The sequence below is a fragment of the Pan troglodytes genome, chromosome 3 (genome assembly GCF_028858775.2).
Source record: "Pan troglodytes isolate AG18354 chromosome 3, NHGRI_mPanTro3-v2.0_pri, whole genome shotgun sequence".
Classification (NCBI taxonomy): Eukaryota; Metazoa; Chordata; class Mammalia; order Primates; family Hominidae; genus Pan; species Pan troglodytes.
The window spans coordinates 83,095,702-83,119,942 of record NC_072401.2 but is presented as its reverse complement, the minus strand read 5'-3'; the positions used below and the strand labels follow the sequence as shown (position 1 = coordinate 83,119,942).

The 24,241-nt window shown below is 40.8% G+C and overlaps 1 protein-coding gene across 4 annotated transcripts in view; it reads right to left on the bottom strand.

The window, feature by feature from the left end:
• TXK (TXK tyrosine kinase) overlaps positions 1–24,241 on the bottom strand; it is a 68,042-nt gene that overhangs the window by 43,303 nt on the left and 498 nt on the right. For 2 of the 4 annotated variants that reach the window (XR_010156316.1, XM_063808914.1), the window contains exons 1-5: positions 9,570–9,674; positions 4,559–4,613; positions 3,420–3,522; positions 2,520–2,725; positions 751–816 (exon numbers count right to left, since the gene is read on the bottom strand). Coding sequence is in view for 3 of the 4 variants with exons in the window: in XM_063808914.1 (XP_063664984.1) it covers positions 751–816; positions 2,520–2,725; positions 3,420–3,522; positions 4,559–4,613; positions 9,570–9,594 (455 nt within the window). In the remaining variant the exon portion in view is untranslated. Of the gene's footprint in view, positions 1–750; positions 817–2,519; positions 2,726–3,419; positions 3,523–4,558; positions 4,614–9,569; positions 9,698–24,241 lie in introns of those variants that run through there. The other 2 variants (XM_016951783.3, XM_063808915.1) reach the window with 2 other exon arrangements.

The following is a 24,241-nucleotide window of genomic DNA, read 5'->3' as shown; positions in this document are numbered from 1 at the left end:
GTATTTGCTGCCTGGTTCTCAGAGAAGCACTTGTCTTAATGCCTCAATGCATATTACCTACTGCCACCTGGTGGAAGCATATGCTAATTTTAAGATAAGTGCCCAAGTGGGATGAAGGTAGGGGGAGATGCTCAAACTGAAAATCTAAATTTATAAAAAACATATGACTAGTCTTAGTTCTGCCGTTCTCTACCTGTAATCTATCAATCTTCTCATCTGCAAAATGAGGGGCTAAAAAAGTGATTGCTAAGATTTCCTCCATCTTCCAAATCTGTAATTGTAACAAAAATAGATTTCAGGCGGAACTCTAGTGAACATGCCAAACAGTTCTTCCAAACTACAGCATTAGCCTAGTTCTTATCGTCAGCTATTTCTAAAACATATAAAAACATAAGCCAAAATACAGTAATTTATCTATATGGTTAAGTTTACCACTCACTGAAAATTTAATGTCATTTTTTAAAGTAAATTTTCCAGTTAAGATATATAGTAAAATAAGTGCCAGATGAGTGTTTGGGTTCAGTCTGTCACTGTTAAAACAGAAAAAGTGGCTATACAAAACAGAACAAAAATAAGTTTAAGGAAAAGAAGTTTCTGAATCAACCATGATAAGGATCAAACGTCTCTTTATTATTAACGCTGTCAAATGTGTTACTTTTTTTTCCTTCTACAGACCCAAAACAGTATCTATACTTACAAGCTGCCAAAATGTCCCTGATTTTCATAGGTTATATTTTGGAGAAGACTTACTCATATATTTCTAAATTAGTTATTTTGTTTTCAGTCACATAGTTGCTTGGGATTAAGCCTTCATTCCTACAACAAAAGAAAAAGCAAAAATCAAAATGCTTGGCATGTTTGTGGCATTATCATGGCAACAATCCTTTTAAAACCTCAAGGATGTAGGGGGGAAATCAAATTCATTTTACTGATTAAATTGTTAAAAGGAGAAAAAAAAGTTTTTTTATTTCTAACTCAACAAAAATCTCTGTACAAGGAATGAATTAAGATGCCAACTTGTAATGTGAGTAGTTTAAGAGGTTTTATGACCCCACAATCTTTTCAGAGAGAAAAGGGGGCACTTAAATGATCATCTGATATCATAGTGACTATGTTAAAAACACAGCAATTACAAAGACATTGACTTCATTCTTTTCAATTGCTGAGGAGTATTCCATAGCATAGGTATTCTAGTTTAGCTACTTCGCTAGTAGAAGCAACGCTGTAAAGAAATCCTTGAACACGCCTTCTTGTACAGAAGAATATTTCTCAAAGACAGATAGCAAAGATGGGAATTGCTAAGTCACAGGATATGTGCATCTTTCAGTATATGCAACAAATTGTCCTCAAAGGAGGATATACCAACTTACACACCTATCAGCATGGTAGAAGTTTCACTTTTCCTATACCTTAACCAACATTTGAAATTACAAAAAGATCTCCAAGACATATTATTGAGAAATAAAAGTAAGTTGCAGAATCATGCAGAAAGTATGATAAGATTTAGGTAAATGAATTCTACAAACAATACCATATATTTTGATATGTGCATGTAAGCATACTGAAAATAATCTGAAAATGGATAATAGTATTTACTTTTGGGGAGACACTTGGGTTTGGAGGTAGTGGCAAAGCAGAATTTTGACATTAATGTTTGCGTATTATATTTTTTTAAAAACTCTATTCACTTACTGTGAAATAAAAAATTCAATTTTTAAGTCTGAGGCATGCCAATAGTATACCCGCAGGTGTGGCTAATTACACAGTCCTGAACCTACTAATGCCTCTTTTTCCACTGAAAAGTCTCCATCACATGTTGAGAACTGTTAAGAGAGCCACATCATTGAGAAAATGTAGTTGGAGAGGTATGTAATTTACATGCTTATAATACTTAGATACTTAAAATCTCCAAATCTTGGCAAATATCAGAAATCAATGCCAGCCTTCTCTCTCAGGAAGTCCAGATATTCCTCAGAATTCTTCTCAACTCAGGACTCCAGTCAGGCATTAACCATCTGTTGCAATTGGCACAATGAAACCTATCTGCATCCCAGGGTCTTTTTTCTTTCTAATCTAATTCAGCAGCGACTGCAATGTTTGCTTTCAAAACTAGTCATTCTAGAAACATAAAAGTGAATAAAATACTATTTCTGTACTTACCTTAGAGCTTAACAGGAAAAAACTGACAAATTCCCAAATGAAAGCACAAATTAGAATAAGAACCTACATTGTCAGAATTATTATTTCCATTGTACAAATAAAGAAACAAAAACTCAGAGACGGTAAGTGACTTGCCCGGGGACACACAATAGTAAGCGGCAGCATCAGGATGTGAAGCCAGGTGTATCTGGTTCTGAGACTCTGCCTGAAATCACTGTTCTCTCATTCTCTCACACATCCTGGGGGAGAGGGGACAGATTCCATTTCATGCAGAGGGAAGAGTTATAAGCCTGAGTCACTAAGTAGTCTTCTTTGTGTTGGAAGAATTGGATACTGACTAAGTCATGTAAGTGTCTTACCCCAAACGGTCTCTTGCCTTCCACCAGTGAGGATTGTATTTCTCCAGTATCAGGTATTCTTCTGCTCTCCTTAAGGCTAAATTACAGGGTTCTCTGGGCAGAAAATCATAAAGTGCCTTGACTTGGATCTTCTCTTCAGCAACCTCAGAGGGTGGGAGGGGAGGCAGTGGCTTTCGTTTTGACGGCTGCACACGGCCCGTGTTGGACTGTGAAAACCAATAAGTGAGTTGTTTTACTATCATTTTAATAATTTGTACTAAAAAATATAGGGACAAAGCATATTTGCCTTCTGCCTCACTTTTCTTATCCAGCTACACCAAGGCAGAAGCCAGGATGAGATAAATGTAGAAAAGGACTAACTATAAAACTCCTTTAGGATCCAGCAACACACTCATCATTTTGTACACTTTTGAGATCACAAGTTCTCTTGACAGCATTTTACTGGATTTCTTTTCATATCAAAATTTTCAAAAGATGATGTACTCCTCTTCAATAGTTTTACCTTGTTTTAAGGATTTTTTTTCTCCTTAAAAGAAGAAAAATGGCCTTTTTCTTTTTATGTGGTGGCAGTTTGTGCTTGGGTTTACCATACTTCCTAAGAATGCTGTTTCTCACTGAAGTGAAAATTAATCTCAGCCTCAAAATGACAGAAGCCAGAATATGTTTTTTCCCACTCATTGCCCATTTTCAAGTTCTGCCTTTAAATATAAGTAGCCTATTTTAACTGGTCTTTTCTTTTTACTTTTACTTTCTTCTAGAACATTCCTTCACAAATTACTGAGCACTTATTTTATGCCAAGCAGGATACTAGATTCTGGGCAACAAACAGCACCTCATGAATGAAGACTCTAAAAAGACAACCTTCTCCATTCCCCTCTTGCCTGTCAAAATGATACTTACTTGCTTCTTATTTGACAATTGGCTGAGCCACGGCCTGCGATGCTGGGTGTATTTTTCTGGAAGCTCTTCATCTGTGCTCAGGCTTATCTGTGTTCTCACTTGTCTGACATTGAAAAGCAATCATGTTACAAATAATTATTTGTACAAAAGGTATCTATACATCCACTAGATTTTCACAGAAATAGTAGAAAAATCCAGGTCTCTTTCCAACTCCATTTTCATTTAGAAGGCTTCCTAACTCCATCTCCCTGGGCAAATTACTGGTTTTAAGAACTTAAGTTTCCTTCTCCAGGAACTAGAGGTGCTAAGAGCATAGAGTTGTTATAAAATAAAATTGAGAAAACATGTCACATTCCCAGTAGAGTCTGGTGCATCTTCAGGGCATAAAATTATAATCATTGTAATGAAAACTTACTCCATATCTGGCTCAGTGTTTGTCACTTTATATGCATTACCTCATTTGATGGTATCTTTTTGTTATAAATAGACATGGTATAGTGATTAGGAACATGAGTTTGAATCCCAGCTCCACCATTTCATAGTGTGGCCTTGGGTAAGCAATGTAACCTCTCTAATCTTCAATTTCCTCATCTGTAAAATGGGGATCGTAAAAAAAAAGTGGGTGGTTTTGAGAACTGTATGGGTTAATAAACGTAAATCTTTTAGCATAGTATCTGATATACAGGAAGCTCCTGTTAAATGTTAGCTTTTTCTGTTAACATGCTGCCTTGGATTTAATTCTTACAGAGTCATTTACTGCCACCAAAGTATAAGATACACCGATAGTTTTGGGGAGATAGATAACTAAGATAGGATTCTTGCCCTTAAAGGGAAAAAATACGTATTGGAGCGCAGACCTATAAACAACATACATGAAATAAAAATTAAGTGGAGAACAATGCCGCACATGGTGGGAATGCAATGGAATGAACAACGAAATCTAAAGGATCAGGAAAGGATCCCAGATGACCTGACATTTGACCTAGACCTGTAAACAAATAGGCATTCAACAGGGAGAAAATGGGAGAAGGTTCCCAGGTAGAGAGAACAGCGGGTGCAAAGAGACATGGTGACTCCACAGGTAATAAAGAAACGTAATTAATTAATTTTCAAGAAATTGCCCTCAGAAGTAGACTTACCGCTTCTGCACTGAACAGCAACAGCAACAACAGAAAACCGACTGGATGGTGTTATCTGAAAAGCAGATCATTTCTCAGCTGTTAGAAAGCCATGAGTACGTGATATTGAGGGAGTCTCTAAGGGAAGGGTGAGGCGAATTATTATAAAGCGTATGAAAGTCTCGATCGTGCCTTCCTTCACTAGTGGAAGACAAATAACTGTCACTAAAGCAAAAAATAAGTTTCTGGCACCTTGGCCAGTGTGGTTTCCCTTCTCAGGCTCTTCTCCTCTGGCCTGGTTTTTGCATTTCCTCAGTCTGTGAGTGATAAATGACCAGTGTATTCTCTTTTACCTTTGTCGGGGCTAATGTTCGCTAACAAATGTACAAGAGAATAGGATTCCAGAAGTGATGCTCTCCTAGGAAATCTGTTAGCAGGCATTTTGAATTAGATCTGTCATATTTTTTTAAATTGAAATGTTTAAAACATAGGCTCTTTTTAAAAATTCCATCAACATTTCAGTGGGATTTTTATTCTTTTACTTATTTATTGTAATTAAAAATTGTTCTAAACCTTAGCTGCATGTTAGAATTATCTGAGGAGCTTTAAAAAAAATATTCTGGTGTACAGGTCATACCCTGCATACCCCAGACCAAAAAAATTAGACTGTCTGGGGAGGAATCTAGGTATTGGTATTTCTTTCTTTCTTTTTTTTAATTTTACTTTAAGTTCTGGGATACATGTGCAGAACAAGCAGGTTTGTTACATAGATATATATGTGCCATGGTAGTTTGCTGCACCTATCAAACCATCATCTAGATTTTAAGCCCCGCATGCATTAGGTATTTGTCCTAATGCTCTCCCTCCCCTTGCCCTCCACCCCACAACAGGCCCTGGTGTGTGATGTTCCCCTCTCTGTGTCCATATATTCTCATTGTTCAACTCCCACTTATGAGTGAGAATATGCAGTGTTGGGCTTTCTGTTCCTGTGTTAGTTTGCTGAGAATGATGGCTTCCAGCTTCATCCATGTCCCTGCAAAGGACATGAACTCATTCGTTTTTATTACTGCATAGTATTCCATAAAACATAGGCTCTTACTATGGAATAAGTTTAAAGATAAACTGAATATTTGAAGAAAGAACTAGCTAGTAAGTCTAGGTTATGCCTAGACTTTCATTGTCAAGCTTCATCTTTATTGAAGTGAGATGATTTTCCTTTTTAAAGACCATAAATAAGCCAAGGGTGGTGGCTCATGCCGCTAATCCCAGCACCTTGGGAGGCCGAAGCAGGCAGATCGCTTGAGCCCAGGAGTTCGAGATCAGCCTGGGCAACATGGCAGAACCCCATGTCTACCCCAAAAAACTTTTTAAAAAAATTAGCCAGGCATGGTGGTGCATGCCTGTAGTCTTCAATACTCAGGAGGCTGAGGTGGGAGGATCCCTTGAGCCTGGGAGATGGAGGCTGCAGTGAGCTGAGATTGCACCACTGCACTCCAGCCCTGGTGACAGAGTGAGACTCTGTCAAAAAAAAAACATAAATAAATTTTGAATTTCAAAAGGATATTTTGTTTTCATAGAACCTACATTTCCCCATCAGCTCATACTCATATTGACATCCAAAAATATTCTGGAGGCAGCAGAGTACCTTAGAGGTGAGCATTCACTTTGAGGGGAGACAGACCTGGGGTTTAGCCCTAGTCACCTGGCTGACTACATCTTGGATAAGTCCCTTTACTTCTCTAAGTCTTAATTTTCCTAACTGTAAAACTGAGGTAAATAGTATGTACTCCCTTTGAGAAGCCCTATAAATGTCTAACTTTGTGACTTTGAGTAAACTAGTAAATGTTCTGTGCTTCAGTTTCCTCGTCTGTAAAATGGGAATAATAGGATGCCTAACACGTAAGCCAATGGTGAGGACTAATTGAATCGATTCATGTAAAACTCCTAGACCAATACCAGGTATACAGTAAGAGGGTAATCAAGAAGGCTGATTATAATAGGATCGTGGTGAAGAATCAATCAGATAACATCTTTTAAAGTCCCTGGATCATAAAGGTAAGTATTATCAGTCAGGATCCCAACAAGAATCAGAAGGCACACTCAAACTGGGATATGTTGAGAAGGATTTATTTATAAAAGGAAGTATAGAGATGTAGGCAGAGTGTAGTAAAACTACAAGGATAGTGCAGGAATCCAGAGCTGAGCCATCACCACACCTAACCAAGTGAGGAGGGAAGGGAAGGTTACCAGAACCTAGAAGGAGAGGGTATCTGTGGCCCAGGCCACCTGGAAAAGAGCATGTATCATCCATCCAAGGACACAGACTGCCCAAGGAGACTTCACAGCAAGAAAATCAGGAGGATAAATATCCTTACTCCACTGTCCTCCCTCCCTCCTTGCTGGGCTCTCCATTGGCCTAACCCAGCAGGAAGCCAGATGGTTGTATGTAAATCACACAGGAGCAAAGAGCAGGCTGGTGAAAGGCAGAGAGTGGACCAGCAGGGAGAGAGGCAGACAGGAAACATCCAGCACAGTCCACCCCTCAGCATCCATTTTTTGTTTCTTTTTTTTCAGACAGAGTCTCACTGCGTCGGCCAGGCTGGAGTGCAGTGGTGCTATCTTGGTTCACTGCAACCTCCTCTACCTCCCAGGTTCAAGTGATTCTCCTGCCTCAGCCTCCTGAGTAGCTGGGATTACAGGCATGTGCCACCACACCCAGCTAATTTTTTGTAGTTTTTAGTAGAGATGGGATTTCACCATGTTGGCCAGCCTAGTCTCGGACTCCTGACCTCAAGTGATCCGCCCAACCTGGCCTCCCAAAGTGCTGGGATTACAGCTATGAGTCACCATGCTCGGCCCATCCTAAAGTGGAAATCATATATGCCCTCTTCCATTATCCATTCCATTTCCCCTTTGCCACTGCCAACACCTTGGCTGGAGGAGGTGCCCAAATATCCATTCCTGTAGGATTTGGGTTTTTGTTTAGTCTTGTCTTTGTAGGGTTGCTACAGTTTTCCATTGACCAGGACTATTAAGAATATTAAGAAATAAAACTAATGCATTCCCTAATGTTTAAACAAAGTCCTCTTTGCTGTAATTGTGAAGCACCAACCCAATTTTCCTCTGTTAATCAGGATAATCACCCCAGCTACATTGACCCCCTTCAGGGCCTATAAATTCAGTAGTACAAGGAATCCCATAGTGGCCACAGGGCAGTTCAACTTTCAATATTCCCTAATAAAAGGATTCTTCTCTTGGCAATGGAATCTCCAAACCTACAAAAACCAAAGTCTCAGGGAAAGGAAACAACAATATTCCAGTGCATTATTAGATGAAATGGTGAGAGAGGCTGCTCCAATCTCCACTGCTTTGTTTCCAGACTTATGTATCCTGGCTATGGAAAAATAAAAGCATATTTGCTGATGGTTTAAGACTTTATTGTATCCTACAGGACCCTACCTGAACTTTGCAAGATGGTGTCTTCCAGATGTGATAGTAATTGAGCCTTTAAAAGGCCATTCTTCTGTTTTATCAAGTCAGCTGCTTTGGAGTTATGGGACACATGGTAAGGTATTCGGGGACCATTGAACAAGCACCAGTGAGACTAAGAAAAAGCTAACTCCCTCCACAACATGGGTCATCTTGTCAATCTCTGGTTATATCTTCCTATTCTGTCCCTGTTCTAAGAAATTCAACCACATCCCTTTCCCCAAGATCTCCTTGTCACCAATCTCCCAATTTTGTTCCTTCCAAATTGGCAGACCAATTTGTTTTTACCATTGCCCATGAATCGACGTAGATCAGTGTCTCAGACTATCTCTTTTCCTAATGAAGTGAATAAACTTATGTGTTTCCTGAAGTTCTGGGAGGACTTTATTTCAACACTATCTATCAGGCTACCTCTGAATGAGGCTATAGTACAATGGCTATTTCCTGTTGGTACACATTTATGATGCAGATCTTCCTGTAAATCAAGCCAGAGATTTCCTCCCATAAGCTGTTGGAAAACTACCCAAGAGGCCACTGGTGTGAATTGAAGTAGAAGCAGAAAGAGTAGGTACAATGTGAATAGATGCTGCATGCTTATGAAGCTTTCTTGAAGCTTCTGGATCTGCTAGGGCCCATTTTCATATATGCCACTTCTGTATTAGGATAGAAAACTAGTACGCATGACTGATTTCACAGTCCATTGAATCAGATAACACCCAGCTCATGATAAGCAGCTTGGATCACTTAACTATTTGATGATCCGTGATTAAGCATTCAGTCTTTACCAGTAGAAAGTCAGGAGCTGTTTTTGAGATGGAAAATATTCCTAGGGGTTTGTGCTGCAATTCTCTTATTGGGGTTTTCCTGAAATGCCATAAAGCCAGCATCTTGCCCTCTCTTTGCCCTTTATCCCAAGCAGTACCAATGACAATTTGATTAATTGATAACTGAGTTATTTCTCCAGCAGAGAGTATCTCTGGACCTCTAAATATATGACCAAATAAATCCCATACCCAACTCTGAATCTGCTTCCTAGAGCTACTTCTGATACAAGAGAAAACTTGACATACTTAGATTAACTTTGAAAGGGTTATTTATAAAGGGACTAATTACAAAGAAGTGAAAACCACAAAAGATATACAGGAACCCAGGTCCAGCAGTACTGGAACTGTCACCATCCCTAGGTTCACAAGGACCAGGAGTGAGAGAGAGTAAAATAGAGCAGAGATCGCTTTGAGGAGATGAATGATCTGCTGTTTAGGGACACAACAACCTCATTACAACTTCATTCCAAGGTTCCCAACAGGTATAATCCAACCAGAATCCAGAGGGCTTAGGAGGACATTGAACTAACCCTTACAGATTTTTGTTTCCAAGATAAAGTTTAGGATGGAGAGGAATGAATACTAAAAGGTGGGGAACACTGAGCCATTTTGCAGGCTGGCTGCAAAATTTAATCCCTACACATTATCAATACATATTAGTTCCTTTCCTATCAAAGAAGTTGATCTTCTAAACCTACATTCATACATCAGTTACTTACCTTTCTCTGATTTGGACGTCACCATTGCTCAGTTGTTGAGCCATGGACAGACTGATGGTCCAGTGGGAAACCTCTCTTCTCTACCATGGACATACAGTTCAAGTCCAAGCCCAGGCAAGGACTCACCTTTGCACCCACTGCTGTTTCATTGCTCCCCCCGATTTCTCTCTTCCTTTCTCTCTTCCTTTTCTTCCATTTCTCTCTTCCTTTTCCTGCACCCAGAAATCACTCATTTTCCATGGTCCACCCAAAGACTTACTTCTGGAGACAAAAATAAAATAAATTACTAATTCCCAAGAATCTACACTACATCATGTTCTTTGGTGTTTGGATTTCAGCTGCTTCTGACTGCCATTTTCATCTGCTGTGTCTGCTGGGATGAGGAACCTGCCAAAAAATCACTCTTCAAAGAGAGGGCACATTAGCACTTAAGGACTCTGTTGACTTCGGCAGGAATGGGTCTCATTTATATTTTAACCAATTTATTCCAGTGCTGTTTTAGAGCCCCAAATAGATCTGTATCTATTCAGGCCACAGGATGCAAAACCAAATGTAGGTTACATAAATGAATGAAGTAGGTCAGAATAGAGTGTAGACTGCGGCAAAATGTTGTGCCCAAGCCCACTTGGAGGTATTCAAATTCAAAATTTTAAAAATACTCCCTCCTTCTCCTATATCACCATTTTTTCCCCCTCTACTGGATCATCAGCATATATATACACACACACACACACACGTACACAAATATATGTATACGTACACATACATACGTATATACATATGTATATACGTATATATGCATATGTATGTATATATGTATATACATATATGTGTATATATACATACACACATATATATATGTACATATATATGCAGTTACTTCAGCTATTAAAATACATATATACGTATATATACACATATATACGTATATACGTATGTATATATAAAATACATATATACGTATATATATGCAGTTACTTCAGCTGTTAAAAACAAAACAAACTACGCGTGATCTTATTTCCTTCATTGATTTGCTCTCTATTTATTGTAAAATCTAGAAATAAGTCTCTTTTTTTTTTTTTGGTTGAGACCAAGTCTCGCTCTGTCGCCGAGACTGGAGTGCATTGGTGCCATCTTGGCTCACTGCAATCTCCGGCTCCCAGGTTCAAGCAATTCTCCTGCCTCAGCCTCCAGAGTACCTGGGATTACAGACACCTGTCACCATGCCCGGCAAATTTTTGTATTTTTAGTAGAGATGGGGTTTCACCATTTTGGCTAGGCTGGTCTCAAACTCCTGATCTCAAGTGATCTGCCCACCTAGGCCTCCCAAAGTCCTGGGATTAAAGGCATGAGCCAGTCCTCCGGCCCTAGAAATAAGGCTCGTTACTTGCTGTCTCCAACTGCTCTCCTTCCATTACAGTCAGGCTGTCATCTCTACCACTTCTAGAAAAAAAAACAAAACTGCTCTTGTTAAGGTCACCAGTGACCCATGCACCACTAAATCCAACGGTCAACTCTAAGTCCTCATCTTACTGAACCTCTCTCTTGGCAGCATTGGTACCATATCCCTTGGCTTTGCTCCTTGTCAGTCTCCTTTGCTGCTTTGTTCTCTACCTCCCTGACCTCTGAATAATGCTAGATTTCCCGCAAAGCTTTTGATTTCTTCTTTTCTTTGTCTTATTCACTCTTTTGATTATCCCATTCCCTCCTGCAGCTTAAAAACTATCTATCAGCTGATGACATCAAAATACACACATCTAGCCCAGTTCTAATTAACTCCAGACTCACCTACCCAAATGCATTCTCAAATTCTCCACTTGGATGTCTAGTAGATACTTCAAGTAAACAGGAGATGAAATCTGAACTCTTTTTCTTCCTGCCTCCCCAAACGGGCTCTATCACCCTTCTCCATCTTGTCAAAAGCAATTCCGTCTTTCCAGTTGCTCAGGTAAATAATCTTAGTCATCCTTGACTCCTCTCTCTCTCTCTCACACAGGCCAATTTATCAAGAAAGTTTGCTGACTGTGTCTTTAAAAAATACAGACTTCCCCAGTGTCCATGGGAGATTGGTTCCAGATCCTCCGACAGATATCAAAATCCATAGATGCTTAAGATCCTTATATAAAATGACATATTTGCATGTAACCTACACACTTCCTCACATATACTTTAAATCATCTCTGGATTACTTATAATACCTAATACAATGTAAATGCTATGTAAATCATTGTTACACTATATTGTTTAGGGAATAATAACAAGAAAAAAATGTCTGTACATGTTCAATACAGACACAACCATCCTTCTTTTTCAAATATTTTTGTTCCACAGTTGGTTGAACCCAGCAATGTTGAACCTGTGGATACAGAAGGCTGTTTATTCAAGAGTTTCCATTTGGGATGATGAAAAAGTTTTGGAGATAGAGAATGGTTATGGTTTATAACAATGTGAATGTACTTAATGCTGCTGAACTGTACACTCAAATATGGTTAAAATGGTAAATTTTTGATATATATATTTCAACACAATTTAAAACACACACACACACACACACACACATACTTATTGCTTTCCCCATCTCATCCATCACCACCATGGATAAGCCACCATCACCTCACCTGGCTCACACCAAAAGCCTCCTAACTTCTTCCTGCTTCTCCTCCTCCCACTATGCTTTATTCTCAGCACAGCAGCCAGAGTAATTAATTTAAGTCTTAAGTCGGATCATGTTACTCCTTGTCTGAGAACCCCACAATAGCTCCCCATTTCACTCAGGGTTATAGCTACATGTTCCATAAGAGCCTATAAAATGCTCCATGATCTGGCCTCCTGTTCCCTCTCATCTCCTCTGCAATAAGCTCCTGCTCACCTCACTCAGCCACACCGCAATGCTGCTGCTGGAGCCATAGGGCCTGCTCTCACCAGAGATTCTTGGCTTTTGTTTTTTCCAGAGCACTCCTCCCTCCTTTCTTAACTCCCTCCAATCCCTCCAAGTCTTTGCTCAAATCTCATCTTCTAAGTGAATAGCCCCCTGATTTGACATTACAGCCATCTGCACTCCCTAACTTTTGAGGTTCCTCACTCTGCTCTACTTTTTCTTTCTTTTTTGATGTATTTCTCACCTTCTAACATGCTGTGCAATTTATTTACCTTTTTTTCTTTGCTGTTTGTCTCCCTCACTAGTATGTAAACAAGCACCTTTGTCTATTTTGTTCACAATTATTATATCCCAAGAAGCTACAACACTTTTTGACACAATGAATACTCAATAAATATTTGTTCAGTGAATGAATGAATGAATATGTTTGAAAGAGCACAAAATTATAAGCTTGCTCAGAGGATGTACCTGTCTTGATTCATTCCTAGTGGAAATTTGCAAATGGTATTTGGAACAGAACAAGCAGGTTCAATCCGAAGTGGTGAACAGTGTGACCAGAGAGGAATAACTCAGTCATAGAAGTCCTTGAAATAAAGGAAGATAAGACCTTGGGAGTCTATGTAGTAGGGAGGCTTCATAGATACTAGAGAACAACTTGGCCACAGGCCAAGCAGAGCAATCAGTTCTCAGCCTGGAAGCCATTGGAAAATGGTCCAGGAAGGTGAGCTCTGACCATCTATATAGCCTCCTGTTTTAATATAAACAAATTATTTAATATCATCAAAGCCAAAAAGTGTATATAATGGCCACTTTATCCTTGAGTAATCACTAGCCTGTTATGTTATTTTCTACTTTTTTCTGTATGCTTGAAATATTTCAAAGCTTATATAAAGAAAAGGAAAAACCCAGAAAATCAAATAGGTCTGTGATTTGATAGTTAGGTACCCATTCTATGATTGATAGCTTTCTACATGTACATAACTTTTAGTGATAGATGCAAAAGGATTTTTATTTCCCCAATTTGGCCTCTGTCTTACCTTTTCCCCAACAGAATTATCATCTTCCTCACTATCCTTAGTAAGAAAACCATTGTGTTGCTTCCCCTTTCCAATCTCCCCATGTCTGTGAATGAGTCCACCATAGAAAACTTAGATTCTTCCTGAGCCCCACCCTTTGTATTTGATCTGCCATCAATCTATCAGTCTGTTCACAGGGCTTGGCTTTTTCCTTCTTCTACACCCTTCCAATAAGCAAGGCTAAGCCCTCATCAACTCGTACCTGTAATTTTGCATTAATTCGCTTAGTCCTCACAATGACTCTGTGAAGTAGATGCCGTTTTACAGATGAGGAATCTGAATCACAGAGAGGTTACTCCTTACCAACAAAGGGCTAGTAAGCGGGGAGCCAGGATGTGAACCTGAATCTAGAGTCTCTGCTCTGAGCTGTCTCCTTCGATTCACCCCATATACCCATTTCCCTAAAAGCCTGCTTCAGCCAACTGCTCTTCATCCTCAGCATTATATCTTCCCCCACTTTCAAGGTCTTCCGTAAGTGACCCCACCCTGACTACTTTAGCTTTCACCAATTCCTGCTGCACCAGCTTCTTCCGTTTGCTCTGTTCTCACAGACACATCGTGCATTTCTGCCTCCAGCCTGGAAAGGAAGACTTCCATTGCAATACACTCCCATGTACTCTTCCTTTCAGTTCCCAAAGCACCTATGGTCAGTCCTGCCCTGTGGCTCCTAGTTAGGTACCACCTGAGATCGTCATTTAAGTTTCTCTGTGTAGGCTTCATCTCACAGGGCTTCTCAATCTCACCACTATCAACATTTTAGACAGGATCATTCTTTATTGTGGGGAGCTGTCTTGTGTACCACTGAATATTTAGGGCATCTCTGGCCTTTATGCACTAGACGCCAGCAGCACATAACCCCCTCCCTTCTAACACCCACACCACCACCACCTTCCAACTGCAGAAACCCAAGTGTTTCCAGGCATTGCCAAATGTTCCCTGGGGGCAAAATCAACCCCAGTGGAGACACTGGACCAGATTGTAAGCTTCTCAATCTCAGGGACTGCATCTTATCCTTTTTTTTTATTTTTAATTTTTTTTTCTGTCTTCTCCCTAGCTTCTAGCATCAGTGCCTGGCACATAACAAAAGCTCAATAAATAACTGTTAAATAAGACCCCACCAATATCAACACCCTTACATTACATCTGAGCTCTTTTTTTTTTTCCACTCATTCATCTTATCACCCAGTATTTCATAGTGTGATGCTGGCCACAGAGAAAGCTAAGCTGACCGTGACCTTTTGACTGAGCGGAACGGCAAAGGTGAAGACTGAGCTTCCGGAGCTTTAGCCAGCATTTGTGGGGGCTCATAAGTCTAACCTTTTATTCCAGACATATATTTTTAAACAAATGCTTATCCAAAATAAAGTACCAAACCATGAGATGCCAAATGAAATTATTAAAAACTCTCTGGCATTCAAATGTGTTTGTTTTTTCTTTTCTGTATTAAAAGAACATATGGGGTTCAGCAGGCTTTAGTATCAGGCAGACATGCACTCAAATCACTGTTCCCTTTTCTTGGAGCAACAATGTGATTTTGGGCAATCAAATCTAGAAAATGTAGGTAATAAAAGCTGTCTTCTAAGAAAGGGTTTCCCCACTTCTACCAACACAGCCCTTACCATATGCCAGGCATGACAGATACTTAGATCTTACTATACTACGCCATGCTAACTTACTTACTATACTAACATTATGATCCCCATCTTACACATAAAGAAACAGAGGAACAGAGAGCTTCAGCCATTTATCCAGTCACATAAAAAGCAGCTGAGCCAGAAGTCAAACCCAGAGTCCATGAGCATCACAATAGGACTATCCTTGTGGATGAGAAGATTAAATAAGATTGCAGAGGCAAACATGGCTAGAACATACCAGCTACTCTCAGTTACTTTACCACTTTGTCCCCATCCCCCAGTTCCCTAGAACTCATTCAGCAACTATTTATTGAGTACTCACAAAATACATTTAAGGTAACCAAATAGGAGCAGGTGTGGTTTTCCCTCTGAAGACAAAATGGAGGAAGAAGGCTTAGTAAACGAAAGCGAATCTTCAGCTCCAACTCCTCTCTTCTGAGCCAACTTTATCCCTGACTCAAAGGCAGATGTTTCCCCCATTCAGGACTCCAGGAGACTCTCTCTCCCTGCTATCAAAGCAGACCTCAGGAGAGGCTCTCACACTTTTTCTCAGTAAGGTATAAATGACAGACACAATGTTAAATAGTAAACATGCTGTACTGCAGCGCTTCAGCAATGTCATGCTTACTGCAGTGCAGAGGCATGTACATGTTTGTAAGCATGACATTTGTAACAGTCAGGGTGAACACAGAGAGAGGTTTCTTTTAAGGAACTGGCTCAGGCAGTTGTGGAAACTGGCAAGTCCAAAATCTAACAGGGTAGGCCGGCAAGCTGAAGAATGAGAGAAGAGTTGCAGTTTGAGCCCAAAGGCGGTCTGCTGGCAAAAGTCCTCCTTGCTCAGGGGAGGTCTGACTTTCATTGATTAGGGACTTCAACTGTGGGAGAGGCCCACTCACATGATGGAGGGTGACCCACTTTACTCCAAGTCCACCGGTTTAAATGTTCATCTCATCCAAAAATTACCTTCACAGAAACATCCAGAATAATGTTTGATCAAATATCTGGGCAGCGTGGCCAAGCCATGTTGACCCATAAAATTAACCATCACAACACATTAAATTTAAATAGTGTGACACTTGAAAAACATGGTATAAACATTTACATGAAGATTTTCTTCTGCCTCTGTCACCCCTGAGACAGAAAGACCAATCCCTCCTCTTCATCATCCTTCTCAGACTATTCAACATGAAGATGACGAGGATGAAGGCATTTATGATGAGCCACTTTCACTCCATGAATAGTAAATCTATTTTCTCTTCCTTATGACTTTCTTAAAGCATTTCTTTTCTCTAGCTTACTTTATTGTAAGAATACAGTGTATGATACACATAACATACAAAATACGTGTTGATCAACATTTATGTTATTGAGGCTTCTGATCAATGTTAGGCTTATGAGTAGTTACATTTTGGGGAACCACCTTATTCAAGTGTCAACAACTTTGTGTGTGTGTGTGGTTTTTTGTTTGTTTTGTTTTGTTTGAGATGGAGTCTTGCTCTGTCATCCAGGCTGGAGTGCAGTGGCATGATCTCGGCTCACTGCAACCTCCGCCTCCCAGGTTCAAGCGATTCTCCTGCCTCAGCCTCCCAAGTAGCTGGGACTACAGGCACACTCCACCATACCCGGCTAATTTTTTTGGTATTTTTAGTAGAGATAGGATTTCACCACATTGGCCAAGCTAGTCTCAAACTCCCAACCTCAAGTGATCCGCCCTCTTTGGCCTCCCAAACTGCTGGGATTACAGGCAGGAGCCACCATGCCTGGCCAAGTCAAGAACTTTGAAAGAGAAATTGCTGGTATCAGTCAGCAGGCAGGAGTATCTGGGACTAGAGAAATGCCTCCCCCAGCTCCCTGACCTCACCACACGTGGCCACACCTGATAATATTCCCCTTGGTTGTCTTCACTGTCTTCTGCAGCCTGGAATTTAGGAGAAAATATTTTCAAAAATTCTTATGTTTCCTGATTCAATAGCAAAGACAATGGCCTTTAAAGAAAGATACAGACCTACCCTACCACTGCTTTAATTATGACCCAATTTAATTTAATTTCCCCCAAAGACCAAGAACAGTGGTGAGCAGGAAGGCAAACCACTGCTTTGTTTGTGGTTCCATCCTCTGGCCAGCAGAGTTGCTGCCCAATAAATAATCATTGCGAGAAGAAAAATCACACTATGAAAGCCAAACAGCTCCCTGGTGTTCCCTTGTTTGGCATGACTTTCCAAGACAGCAGGCATCTTTATTTACAGGTTGAAGTGTTGGGCCAAAATTCATTCCAATGCAGGTATCAAGGAGCATTCATTTCATGATCATTTTCAATTTACAGCAGCACAGGTGTTCCCAGTAAGTAAATAGACAGCGCTCTTCCACAGGCATTCTGTGATTACAGAAGCCATTCTTTGAATTGTTTTGCCGCTTAACCTCAGAGGGAAAGCTCTTGAGCTTTTAGCAAATTCCCAACTTAGGCAGGAACTCATGCATATCAAGGGCCTTTGCCAGAGTGACAAAAATGCCCCAGAGATAGGCAATGACTATTTGCCTGCTGGAAGGAAATGTGGAAAGAATATATTCGGGCTTGAAGATTATCACTGAAGGAGCTGAGCTTCCTCTCCCAGGCTTACATCTGCGCTGTTCTTTTCATCTACTTCTTATTCCTCAGTGAATATTTCTAATGATGAGCCTCAGGCCAGCAAATCAGAAAAAGGGCATCGCATCAGATGTAATCTCTGTGACCTTTAGAAACCGGCACGTCTGTCATGGGATAGGCAGTTGGCCCTCCCATCTTTGGTATTTGTGTTTTTTCCTTGGAAGGATTTGCGCCCCTCTGTCCTCTAGGATAGGCTCCTATTGACATTCCTTCCACCCCCAGAGGTTCCTGGGTGGCAACAGCTGGGCTGATTGGGAACAGGTTTCCACCAGGGGGCACTGGAAGAAAGCAAAAGTGAGAAGCACCCCTTCTCAGAATAGCTCCTAAGGTCATCTCTGAAGAGGACAAAGGAACAGATATGAAGAACTGTGGGGCCCGGGCTGCGCGGGAAGCAAAGCCGCTGTCGCTTCCTCATGTCTAATGTTTTGAAGTTTACATCGTCACCTCCAGTTCATCCCCTGGCATTTCCGATGTCAGGGTTTCGTTTTGAATCAGTGCCTTGAGTGAAATGCATTCCTACTGAATTTGGTCATCATAATAACTGGCACATGGCTAGTGATTTATATTTAAAAACATGGCTTGAAACTGGCTCAGTTTTGAGAGCTGCCTTAACCCAAAGACCAGGCTTGTTGCCCAACCCAGGCGCTCCAGGTTGTGGTTTTAAGATGAGGAATGTCTGATACCGGCTGCTTTTGCAGTTGATGGGCTGTGGTGAGTGGGGAAAGCCTTGAAAACTTGTGGCTTTGGAAAAATGGCTCTGGGTGACCAGAGCTGATTCTGTAAGTTTGCTGCAACATATACTTTTTGTTTTTTTTTCCAGAAATTTACAGAAAGGCCAAACTTCCTCGTTACTCTGCCATAAATGCCCACCACTACATCCTTTTTTTTTTTTTTTTTTTTTTTTTGAGATGGAGTCTCACTCTGTCTCCCAGGCTGGAGTGCGGTGGCACGATGTCGGCTCACTGCAACCTCTGCTCCTGGGCTCACGCCATTCTCCTGCCTCAGCCTCCCGAGTAGCTGGGACTACAGGTGTCTGCCACCACGCCCGGCTAATTTCTTTTTGTATTTTTAGTAGAGACGGGGTTTCACTGTGTTAGTCAGGATGGTCTCGATCTCCTGACCTCGTGATCCACCTGCCTCGGCCTCCCAAAGTGCTAGGATTACAGGCGTGAGCCACCGCGCCCAGCCTATCTTCAAAAGGCCCCATTTCTTAAGGGCCTTTTGAAGATAGGCACGTTTTAGCCACATTAACCCATATTATCTGGGGAGAGTGACACATAACTAGCTTGGCTATAGCATGGATGGATTTCTACCTCTGAACAGGAGTTAGAAAAGACTTCCAAGTTGGAGTTAGACTTCTTGGTTTGGAGTTAGACACCAAACCAAGACCCCACACCAAGGAGAGGGGAAAATAGTAAAATTGGGACATTGAGTTTTTCACATATTTATTCAATTTAGAAAGTTATCCTTTATTCTGAGTTTATGCCCTTTATACATTTGGGGTCTGAAGTGATCCTGTGTCTCTGTTCCCACGTGTGTGCACTTTTCCTTTTGACACTAAAATGTCCATTATTCTAAGAAGTGATGGTCTCCAGAGATGTTAGTTTTTCTAAATGTATGGATAAAATAAGTGAGTAATTTGTGTTAGACCTTGACTGTTCTGTTTTTTTGACATTATACTGCTAGTGAAACCTTAAAGAAGGGAGGATAACTACTTTAGGGGAGTCACTGGTAACTAAGAGAAAACAAGTACCTAGCTAACAGGACACCAAACTGATCAATTTGAGTGGAAGAGTGGTGCTTGACCTGTCTATGGCCTGAAGGGGTGCTGTGTGGGGCGAGGAGATTCTAGAAGCCTGGCAAGCTGGATGGAGTCCTGGGCACCAGGGAAGATAATGTTTCTGGGAGTAAAAGGTGCTGTAAGGAAAGGCAGAAATCTTCCTGATGATGACCGCTCATCTGTTTCCCAGCTTCTGCCAGGGCAACTCCCCAGACACGGACAGCAGCCACCCAAACCCTTGTTTGGTCTATGAGGCAATTTTTCTTTCTTTCTCAGAAGGGGCTGATGTGAGTTGGTCTTTGCAGGCACCTTGCCCACAACTTCCCCACTCCCCCACATCTCAAAACAGTGTTTCCTAGAACACTGTTTTCTGTGAGCTCAAAGTTCATAATAAGCTCGCAGACATCACACCCAAGACATCGAGCCAGCTTGTGATGTGAAAAGTGCTTGGCCACAAGGCACACGGGCGTGGCTGGCACTGGGCCAGAAGCTGTACTGCTCACTGACCCTCGGTGGGCAGGGAGTGTGGGCACTGCTGGCCTGGGGAGCTCCACAGAGGAGAAATGTGGGGATCTGCAGTAGTTACAAAAGGCAGCTGCAGTGACAAGTTAAAAACTGAAATGATTTAAAGACAAAAGAAAAGACACATCTAGTGTCCATTTTAATCTTTCAGAAAGGGCATCAAACTCCAGCCCCAGGTAGAAGGGTGGCGAAAGTGGCCAAGTTCTTTTTTAATCTGCGGCTCCTTCTGCTTTTGCCACACACTTAGTTATCTATTGTTGGAAACAAATTATTCTGAGACCAAATGACTTACAACAGTTATCTCACACTTCTGTGGGCCAGGAGTTCTGGAATGGTTTAGCTGAGTGCCTGTGTCTCCAGATCTCTCATGGAGTTGCAGTCAAGCTGGGCCCAACCAGAGCTGGAGAATACACTTCTAAGCGAATTCCAAGCAGGTCATGGTGCCTCGGTTCCTCGTGATGGGGATTCTCTGTGGGCTGCCTGAGAGTGCTCCCAACAAAGCAGCCGGCGATGCAGGAGACAGAAAGCCTGAGATCGCAGGAATGGGAGCCGCCGCCTCTGTAACCTGGTCTCAGAGGTGACGTTCCATCACTTTTACCATATTCTAATCACAAGAAGTGAGGTACTAGGTCCAATTCATACTCAAGGAGGAGGACTGCCTAAGGGCGTGAATATCTGGAGGCAGATATCATCAGGCCATCTTAGAGGCTGCCTACCACAGCTACCCTCCTTATCTTCATATTCATAATAGTAATAATGGAAGGTGTTGACCTAACAAAGTTGGTGTGAGAATCAGATACAAAAAGGATTAAGATAGGACTCTGAAAAGAGAGGCCCAAGAAAGGCAGTGTGACCAAAACGTCCTTACCTTACCCTCAGATCCAGTTATGGAGATGAGCCCAGAAACCTGCCTTTTAACAGCACCCCAGGCATGCTTCAGGCACACCAAGACTTAGAAACCACTCTTTCTACTCTCTAAGTTGGGAATAAAGAAAGGCAGAGAAATTAGGCAAACAGGGGAGCTAAGAGGTGAATTCTTTAAGCCCCCAGCTGCTTTCCCTTGCCCTGTCCTTTAAATAACTCTTCTAGGCTGGATCTGTTCTCAGGGCAACTGTGAGTTGATGGAAATGCTGGCAATACCAAGTACGTTTCACAAACTGAATCTCACTGGAGCAGTGCCCTGAGACCCCACTCCAAATCTCCCATCAGTATGATCAATATCCCACGCTCCACAATTATCTTCTCCCACCCTACAGCAGCCTTTGAAGCCAGGATTCTATGACAATGCTTAAAACAACAAATGTTTTTGGCAAATGACCCTAATAAACATATAAACTTTTTTTTTTTTTTTAAAAGACTGGGTCTCACTTTGTCACCCAGACTGGAGTGGAGTGGTGCAGTCACAGCTTACTGCAACCTCAAACTCCTCAGCTTAAGCAATCTTCTTCGCTGGACTCTTTTTGTTTGTTTGTTTTTTGATTAACAGTAATACATCTTGAGGCATCACTTAGCTGTCTCCTTGTCAATAGTAAACACTCATTGTTTTACCCAGCAGAAAATGTAGCCACATTCAGCTGCAATATACAGTAGACAATAGGTGATTCTTACCATCAAATCAAATTAACAGAAGCTGGAAAGGAGAACGAGATTTCATCAAATCCATGCCAGAGAGAATAATCCTCAAAATATCCCGCCAATAGGTAGTCCCTTATTTAATCCCTTGGGCAATCAAATCCTTGTCTCAACACTCACAGTGATTTATTTTATATATAACCGAATCCTTCCTGCTGTAATTTATAGCATTTTCTTTAGTTCTGACCTTGAGGGAAATAAAGAGCAGATGCTCACACAGCTTTTAATATTTAAAGATCCTTAAGTCACTGCTGAGCTTGTCCTGCCAGTGGAGGTGGCAGGGGACACAGGTTGCTGCTTTGTCGCTTTTTCTGCTTTGCTCTGCTTGGCCTATATTTCTGTTTACAGGAGGCTTGCTCTTATCTGCGTGAATGGAAGACTATGAGTTATTTTCAGGTCAGCACAACTGGAATAGCCTGATTTTTTTTTTGTTTTACAAAATCTACAAACAATTGTTGGCTTCTATGAGGGGATTTTGCTTAAACAGATGACATTTTAAAATTACAATCAATTTTTCCTTAATGCTACCTAAAAGTCAGAAATGTAAAAACTTGACTTTTTTAGCTGGTCTTTGATTGCTTTAATCTGATATGGCTGAGCTTTGTTGAAGCTTGGTTCCATCGTCATCTAGTATTAAAATCAGACAGTATTTTCCTTCCTTATCTGCAAAATAAGGCCCTCTGAGTCTTAGAGGTAAATTAATAAGTATTTCCAAAACTGCACATGGGACTGAATAGTCTTCCAAAGCAACTCCCAAAATAAAGTTCTTAAAGCACCTCTCAGGTTTATTGTTTCTTTATATTTTGTTGCAAGGTGGGCAAAAAGGGAGTGGCCTGGGCTAAAGTTCTAGTTCTGATTTCGTCCAGCATTTGTGGATCACAGTTGGCAGCTTTATATGTATACAAATATACACATACACACACTCCCTTTGAGCTTATTTATACATATAAATTCATTTATATATGTGTGTATGTGTGTGTGTATACATATTTAAGGCAAAAGGAAGAGCACTTAAATCCCGAGTCTGGCAAGTCTCATGCTTGGCCGGGTGTGGTGGCTCATGCCTGTAATCCCAGCACTTTGGGAGGCTGAGGCAAATCACTTGAGGTCAGGAGTTTGAGACCAACCTGGCCAACAAGGTGAAACCCTGTCTCTACTACAAATAGAAAAACTAGCCAGGCATGGTGGCATCCGCCTGTAGTCCCAGCTACTCGGGAGGCTGAGGCAGGAGAACCACTTGAACCCAGGAGGTGGAGGTTGCAGTGAGCTGAGATCGTGCCATTGCACTCCAGCCTGGGTGACAGAGCAAGACTCTGTCTAAAAAAAAAAAAAAAAAAAAAGTCTCATGCTTAAATCCTGAGTCTGACAACCATATGAGTTTCTGGCAAGATTTAAACTTTCAAAGGCACAATTTTCTTACTGGCTAGATAAGAATAACAATTTTCACCTTGCCAGTTTGTAGTGAAGATTTCAGATAATGAATATAAAGGAACTGGTATAGACCATGGCCCATAGTAGGTGCTCAATAAATACCTTTATAAAGAAACAAACACATTGCAATTCTGATATGACGGCTGCCTTCTTATTTAGAAGACTATTCTGCTTGTTTTTTTTTTTTATTCTAATTTCTTTGGATTTATAAGCATCCCCCACAGCTCTTTCAAACCAAGGATCTTCACAGATAACAGTGTCTAGGGAATCTTTCTCTGTTCTCCTAAAACAAGCACTTATTTTTAACGGTGGTCTTATATTCTATAAAAATATTAAAATAACATCTTCATATGTAGTATTATATATGAGGGAAAGAGACATTTGAGCCAGTGTTCACACTTGACCATGTTCACACTTTTAACCAGGTAGAGACTCGTGACTTTGACTCTTATTTCGGCCTTTACTCAGGCTCTGACTGCAGATAAGAATCAGTTTTGCCTAAATTCCAATTGCTTGGGAAAGGTCCTCGATAACGGAAGTCTACATGAATTGTGAATAAATACCCCTGTGAAAATAAAGGTTAAGTCTATATGTTTACTTGATAAAGCAGATAATTTCAGAGTATAAACACAGTTGTGTTTTGACTTCTCTTCCTTTTGCCTTAAATATAGATATTTATTTGTGTGTGTGTGTATGTGTGTGTATTTATATATATATAAAGTTGCCCACTGTGATCCACCACTGCTGGAGCAAATCCAGAACTAGAACTTGGTCTCCTGGCCTTCAGCCCAGAGTTCATTCCAGAACTAGAACTTGGTCTCCTGGCCTTCAGCCCAGAGCTCATTACAGTCTCATTCTAAAAACAAGTACTTCATACTGATTGCATTTCTACACACACATATGCAGATTTCTGGACACTCTTTTTGTTTTTCTTTCATTTATGTTCTCAATGCTGAACCTTTGTTAGAATTACATCACCACTGTGGTTCTTTAAATAAGAAACAAAACTCTGTCACAACATCTGAGGAAATTATCTTTTAATGTTCCCAAGCTCTATGCCTTAGAAAAAAAAACT